The 7,957-nt window shown below is 45.5% G+C and overlaps 1 protein-coding gene across 1 annotated transcript in view; it reads right to left on the reverse strand.

The window, feature by feature from the left end:
- Positions 1–7,952, reverse strand: part of SOCS7 (suppressor of cytokine signaling 7) — a gene marked incomplete at its 5' end in the record, with an annotated part of 34,251 nt that extends 26,299 nt beyond the window's left edge. Inside the window, 2 exons of the mRNA XM_010843139.1 lie at positions 2–61; positions 7,384–7,952. Of these exons, the coding sequence (XP_010841441.1) occupies positions 2–61; positions 7,384–7,952 (629 nt within the window). The remainder of the gene's footprint in view (position 1; positions 62–7,383) is intronic.
- Positions 7,953–7,957: the final 5 nt, after the last annotated feature.

Raw genomic sequence — 7,957 nt, forward strand, 5'->3', positions numbered from 1 at the left:
GAACAGCGGGCTGAAGGAGACTGGAGAAAAGGCACTTTGAGTTCTTGTCAACCTGGGTTTCCTGAGGGGCGAGAAAGCACACAGAGAATGAGGCGGAGAATGCACACACATGCATTTAAATCACTGCAGCGCTCAATCCCAGATGCACTGAAAAATAAAGCAAACCCGAGTCACTGTCAACCACGCTTTTGTAATAAAGACTAAAATTTAAAGAGGGAAAAATAATTAAGGCGATTCCTTAGATAGATTTGGCTACAGAATTCACCAGCCTACAAAGCAGTAAGAAATCTCTTTGGAGCTTTCCACACCCATCACCTTAAAAGAGTAAAACATCTTGAGTGGTAATTAGTAAGTCCATTTCTAGAGGAAGGAATTCAGATGCAGAGTTGATTCTCACAGGAAAGCCAAGACAAAGGCTCTTAATCTGAACAGGTGCCACTTCAGAGCACCAGCTTTCCCTCTGGGCCTGCTCTTAGGAGCAGGAGATCCCAAAGTGAACCAGGCAGGATTTTTGGATTTGAGAATAGAACTACAGGATATACATGCAATCTTCAACCAGTAAGGCCTCTGATTTCTGCAAAATGCCCCCAAGCCATGGGTCAAAGCCAACAGCCAACAACGGAGCCTCTTCAAGTTAAGATGCTCTGCCTGGCACCCAAAGAAGGTGGCCTCTTCTTTTTTGAGCTGCCAGTCATAGACCCCCCACCACCCCATGCCTGTTCTTGATGCTGCTCCCAAACCAGCTGGAAAACCCAGATCTCTGAAGACACACCAAAGGTAACTTCACATTGCACCAATTTCAACTGGCTTTGGGTGAGAAATGAAATGAAAGGAATCCAAAAGACTGATAAAAGTCTTTCTGATAGAAATGTGCTAATCACCTCAGGATGAGTGAACTGACTATAAGAGAAAGAAGTGGAGGTGATGAAAATATGCTATATCTTGATTGTGGAAGAGGTTATGATTTTGACATCTGTCAAAATTAACAGAACTAAGCAATTAAAAAAAGGTGACTTTTAGGTGGTATATAAATCGTATCTCAATAAATAAGCCTTTAAAAAAAAAATCCACCACCAAATTAAATGCCTGACTCTACACCTTAGAGCTGGCTCACTTTCCAAAATTACTCTCACCCAAAGGTTTAAATAAAACTTCAACTGCACCAAGAGATGGGGAAAAGCAAAGAAAATCCAAAATGAAATCCTACTTTGAATTATTTGACTTTGGATGATCTTTATGCATTTATGTTTTAACGCAGATGTCTGTGCTTCTCAGAACTCACTTCAAACAGAATTTCAAAACCATACTGTGAAGACCTTACTCAGAAATAGCTGAGATGCTGGATTCCTGACCCATCTCACACTCCCTCTGTAGCCGCCTCCATGCTGAGACTTGAGAAGTCTAATGACGGTGCCGACTGTGAACGCCCCGCCCACAGCACACACAGGAGAGGTGGCTGCATCAAAAAAAGACAGGCGCACACACAGTCCCTCTATTTATAAAAGTTGCTTGCGGCAGTCTGCAGCTTAGTCCCAACACTCCAGAGGTCTGGGATGGAAAACGAATTCCACTGGACATTAACTTTAAGACTAAAGAGTGTCCAAGCTGATTTCTATTCGGTAACTTGCGGATACAACATTAAACTCAGCAAGCAGAAACCTGAAGCACTGGCCTCTCAGAGGGTTCACACCTCAGCCATTTGGCTGGTTGCCTCTTTTCAAAGGAAGCTGCAATGCTTTGCCATCTGCCCATGCTGAGGACGAAGCTCCTCGGTGCCAAGCACTGAAGAACAGCAGCACCCAATGCACACATCCTGCCGAGGCCTCCTCACTCCAGCTCTTCTCCCCATCCCCGACATTTTGAAGAAGAAAATCACAGTTTCTAGGATCTAGAAAAAGAAATATATATGACTCTAAACCCAGGCAGAGCCATTTGAGCATCTCAGAATGGTTTTTTTCGGACAAATAAGGAAGCTTAGAGAGGTAGAAGGTCTAAGAGGCTGAAAGGCCAGTAACAAATATAAGTGCTTCCTTCTCTCTTTGGGGAGATATTGTCTAACTAAAAATCCAAAGCAGTTTCCCTCTCAAGGATCCTGAGAGCATTCTAATAGCAGTCATTCATGGAAAGACCAATCTAGACAACTATAAAAAACAAAGCAAGGGAATGATTAACATAAAATTGAGGATGGTGGTCACACGGGGGAGGGGGGAGTTGTAATCAGGAAGCCACACTCAGGGGTCTTCAAAGATACTGATAACATGTTATTTGTTAAGCTTAGTGATGGTTACCTAATATACATTTCATTATTATTATAGTATATACATTTTATAAATTTCTTTTTGTATATCTGAAACATTTAAAATGATAATCATTCTAAGCTAGATATGCTGTTTTTTGGAAAGCAACAAGAATGATATGGCTCCAGGTAAAATTTTTAACTAACCCTTCTATACGACATTCCATATTATTCTCCTCCTCCCCAAATCACCTTGACAAGCATTAGGGTACAAAGTTAACCCACTGTAACTCTGCCAGTGGACTACTTGCATCTTAGCAGCAGAAAGACCCGAAGGATGATGTCGGGTAGGACTGGTGGGCTATGCCTCAGGTGGCAAGCAGAAGACCTTAGGTCTTCCCTGCGGCTAGCTGTGCTTTGTGTCAGCTATGCACTGCTTATGCTGCGGGTAACAAAGACATAGGATGTCTCTGTCCACTTCCACTCTGCAAATTACTAATTAAATGGCAACAGATCTGTGGGATAAAAGGAGTTAAAAACATTAGACTAGACAGGTTGACAACACACTGATATAACTACTGGCCACTTTTCAAATTCCTTGAAACCTAAAATACAAACAATGACATAGTAATGCTCTTTCTCTCTTGTCCATAAATCCCCTCTACAGTGTCCTAAGACTTACACATGTCCTTTGCTAACTTTTAACGTAGGATCCAAGTATCAGGTTTTGCAGCCACAATTTACCTCTGCCCCTGTTAAAGCACACAGTGCCAAGTCCGCCAGCCTGTGCCATTTCCAACACATCACAAGCCAGTGTCTGTTCATGTGCTACAGGCACAAAAACCATGTGCTCGTTTTTAGTTCCAATACACAGACATCTGTGCAACAAGGTCAGATCCAAAACTCCACCATAAACCAACTAAAGAACCTATGGAGGGAACTTCCAGGGAAAAGCCCAGAGGGGTAGCCCAAGGTCTAAAACCTTAGAAATGATGTCAGTGGGCAAAATGTAAAGGAGTAAAAGACACAAGACTCAAAGGGACAGAGATTTCTAAAGCCAGGTTGCTCATTCCAAAACAGAGCTGCCAACCACAACCACTTCATGGAAAAATAGTTGAAAAGATCAACAGAATATGGACCCAAAACCTAAACACAAAGGCAGACCCTCTTCACCACACCATAAAATCATTTTTCTCTCAGTATGTCATGCTCTTTCTCAAAAAGACTCTCTTGGACCTGAAGACTCAAGAAAACAGAGAAAAGGGTTTCTCGGGTCTGCCAGGTCTATCCAAGACAGCAGGGCCCCAAACTGATGCCAAGGCAGCCTTTCTTTCCAAAACTGTATCTTTTTTCCCAAACAAACAGATAGGAAACCACTACAAAACTGTTCTCCATTTTTCCACCTCACAACTATGCAGACTGCCAGCAATAGCCTCAATCGTTAAGTAGGATTAAAAAAAAAAAAAAAAAAAACCCTTGAGAAATGAACAAGGTACCCATTTCCAACCAAATGTGTATTATGGAATGCTTCAAAAAAAGTCGGGTTGAATGCTATTTCTCACCAAATACAAAGGAAGACAATCAGCTAAACATATGTGAACCAGACAAGGGAACTTAACTGGTTTTCCTGAAATAGCAATCCTATATAACACCGAAGCCCACAGGCATCAAGCCCAGCTCTCTGAATTTCAACATATGTGTCTTACACAGCCTAGCCCAGTTCTCCAGAACAGAAACCTGATTAGCTGGTGAGCCCATGTATTCCTTCACTTCAAGAGTTCTCTAAGTGAACTCATACTAGACCTCAGGACCTAAGACTCAGTGTATCCAGGAAGGTCAACTTAGCAGACTCCAAAGCATGTGAAAGGAACTAAAGTCTTGTTTAATGTTAAAATATGAGGGACTTCCCTGGTGGTCCAGTGGCTAAGACTGCAGGTAGCCTGGGTTCAATCCCTGGTCAAGGAACTAGATTCTTGTGTCCTGCAACTAAAGATAGCAGCCAAATAAATAAATATATATATATTTTTAATATGGAAACTGTTAAGTCTTGTAAAATGATCATGGGGGACTTCCCTTGTGGTTCAGTAAGACTCTGTGCTTCCACCGCAGGGGGTGCAGGTTAGTTTCTCTGGTCAAGGAACTAAGATCCTGCATGCCATGCAGCGCTGCCAAAAAAAACCAAAATTTAAAATAACTGTACGAGGGCTTCCCTGGTGGTCCAACGGTTGGGAGGCGGCCTGCCACTGCAGGGAACACAGGTTCAATCCCTGCTCTGAGAAGATCCCATATACCCTGAGGCGAATACTGACTCAGTGCTCCAGAGTCCACAAGCCACAACTACTGAAGCCTAGAGGCTGTGCTCCGGAACAAGAGAGGCCACTGCAATGAGAAGCCTGTGCACTGCAACGAAGACTGGCCCCCACTCACTGAAACTAGAGAAGGCTCGTGCACAGCAATGGAGACACAGCACAGCCAAAAAAAAAGACTGTTGGAGATACTTTCTCGTGACAGCTGTGGGAAAGGCAAATACTGAGAAGAGCAAAGAGAATCATGCCTAGAGGTTACTGCAAAATCCCCAAATTATACAGCAAAGACTGCAGAGACTCATAATTAACTCCAACCAACAATAAGAAGCCAGGGATACACCTTCTGGCAAAGGGCTGACATTTCTCATGGCTTCCAGGTCCTACCAATCGAAACAAGAGAACAAGCTAAAAATCCAAACTTATCCTTCCTCCCAACAGGGCAGACTTACTGAGGTGTAGAGCCACAGAAATCACAACTACCCTGGCCAGACTTATCAAGTTTCTCACAGCTGCAAGACTGCCAGCAAGACTGGCACATAGTAAGCTATGGAAAAGCTAACGAGAAAATCTAACAGTAAATCCTAAGCATTTTTTAAAACTTCACCAGTTCTATTTTACTACCTCTCCTCCAAAGGCAAAAAATATCCCATCTTAATTTCTCTTGTCTTCACTCTATTCCTATAAGGTCAGGAACAAGACAGGAATCACTCCCATTTTACAGATTAAAAAAGGAGGGAAGCATGAAGAAAACAAAATCGGGCTGCATCTCACAGGTGATGTTGGAGTCCTACATGGAATCCAGATGTTCACATTCTCTGTACAACATGTGCCTCCTAATAGCAGTCAACCAAACGTTCATACATGAATACCTAGCTCTTCTCCAATTCATCAGAAAAAGTTCTTGGACCAAGAAATGTAATTCTCCAGTGCCCTGAACTAAGCTTCTTTGCAGAGCTACAGACCAATTTGCTCTGCAGGAGAAATCGGTATTGTGCTTAGCGTGAGGGTTGGTGACAGAGCAGCCAATGACCATTAAATTCTGCTTCCAAAGGCAAAAAACCGTATGATGTTATATACCTTTTCCTGTTCCTAATCTATTAGATGTTGCAGCTAATTTCACGCCACACCTCATATTTGGTGTCTCTGGAATCTTAGACCAAGTCCTGGTCAATATGGAACAAAGGCAGGACAAACCATAAGAAAATTAGCAATCTATCCTAGGTCATTACCCACAGCTTCAATCCTGCCCTGCCCCCAGCAAATGAAAATTTCATCTACACCGCTAAGTGGAGCATCGAATGAAGAGCCTACCAGAAAAAAGCTGCTTCAGCAGCCACATGCTTTTTCAGACCTGAGCTCCCAGCGTGAGTTTATTGGGAGGCAAATGGTGAAACATACATTTACCTGAAGGGACAACACGCCTCAACTTACTGGTTTCTTCAGGGAGTTTTGGTTTTGTCTGATCCCAAGATGAGACCCTGGCAAGCTGTTCAGAAAAGGCAACAAAATCAAACTGACCAGGAATTTCCTGGAGGTCTAGTGATTAGGACTCCACACTTCCACTGCAGGGAACACAGGTTCCATCCCTGAGTCAAGGAACTAAGATTCCCCAGGCCATGCGGCCAACAAGAATAACAAAAAAGTGATCCCATACTTTCCTCTTGGAGTAAAAGTTCCTTTGAAAGGAGAAGTCCATGGATGAGTGATTTTCAGTCCAGATCATATGAGGGAGTTTTTTTTTAATTCAAATCTTGGGGCCGTCTGATCTTTCCCCAAAGCTCCCCACATGATTCTGGTGCACAGTAAAATTCTCAATTTGTCTACCTGTTTTTCAGCCTTGGGTTGTGGCTACTGGTGCATCTTATGAGCTGCACCAAAACCAATTCCAAACGTTCTAAGAACCCATTCAGCAGTGCAAACCACAATGGCAGTTACCACAAGAGAAAATCTAACACTGGATGTCAGAGAGCTGTCTGCACTTCAGAAATGCAGAAAAAAAATCTGTCTAAGTTTGGAATTTTCATCAACTGGGGTAGAATTCATGTACAGGTGGCCCAGTGGTATAGAATCTGCCTGCCAATGCAGGACATGCAAGAGATGCAGTTTCGACCCCTGGGTGGGGAAGATCCCCTGGAGCAGGAAATGGCAACCCATGCCAGTATTCCTGCCTGGAGAATTCCATGAACAGAGGAGCCTTGTGGGTCGCAGAGTCAGACAGGACTGAGTATGCATGCACATCATACTTAGAATTCTCATACAGGTTTGAGAACAAGGCTATTTTCTATTCTCACAGTGGTTAGCACACAGGCTTGAGATATCAAGTATGTCTAAGTAACCAATCAAGAAAACATTAAAATTTTGACTAGAGATGCCCAGCTGACTGCTGGCCTACAACTACACAAGTTTGTCACATCATTTGCATGCATGAGTGTGAAGGGGGGTGCTGGTACACAGAAAGAATAAGCAAGGTGGTCAAACTCAAACTTTCTGCCCCAAAGGCCACACCTTTCCAGCAAGCTTCCTGCCAGGGGTAATGGTAGACACAAACCTTGAAAAAACTTTAAAAGCTGGGCCGGGGTGGGGTGGTTTCAAATCATCGCCCAGAGAGATGCTAACCAGCTGAGAAGTGGGGGTGGGGGTGGGGGGGTAGTGAAGGCTGCTCCCACAAACAGCTCTGACCTTTTGGAAGATATTACCACCTTTAGCCCCAAGTCTCTGCCTCCTGATGAAGGCCACACGTTAAGAACCGTCAGGATCTTCTTTTAGCAGTAGAATAAAAGGGAAATGAAAAGAGAAAAGGAAGTTTGTCAGCCAACCCTAATGCCCCCGAGCCGGTCTCACCTCCCCGCGTCCAGCTCCCGGCCCGCAGAGCCGCCCATGTCTGTCAGGCTTGCAGCTGAAGCAGCCAGCTCTCCAGAAGGCCTCTTGCCGGCCCCATCCCCACCGCCAGAGCCACCGTTGCAGCTCTTCGTGCGGAAGAGGCGACTGAGGCGGATTTTGAGGGAGCCCTTCCGAGAAAGGCCGGCGAGTGGCCGGAGGGGCCCAGGAGGCGGCGGTGGCGGGGGAGGCTGCTGCGGCTGCTCCCCTCGACTCAAGCGCCCGGGAGGGACCAAGTCCTGCATCGGGAAGGGCACCGGGGGTAATTCAGGGCCGGGGGTCTGCAGTAGAAGCCGGCCGCCCCCTCCTCCTCCGCGGCCCGGGCTGCTGAGCTCCTCTTCCGAGCAGCTGTTAGTCTCCAGGCTCTCTGCCTCCGACTCCAAGCCCTCCAGGACCAGCAGCGCGTCGCTCGTTTCCGTGGGGTCCTCCCCGGCCTGCGGGGCGGCAGCAGGCGGCTGGGGCTGCGGAGGGGGCGGCTGCGGGGGACACGGGCACGGGCAGCAACCCCCGCCGACCGTCTTGACCCCCGGCCCGGCCG

Source organism: Bison bison, unplaced genomic scaffold (genome assembly GCF_000754665.1).
Source record: "Bison bison bison isolate TAMUID 2011002044 unplaced genomic scaffold, Bison_UMD1.0 scf7180017864180, whole genome shotgun sequence".
NCBI classification, from domain to species: Eukaryota; Metazoa; Chordata; class Mammalia; order Artiodactyla; family Bovidae; genus Bison; species Bison bison.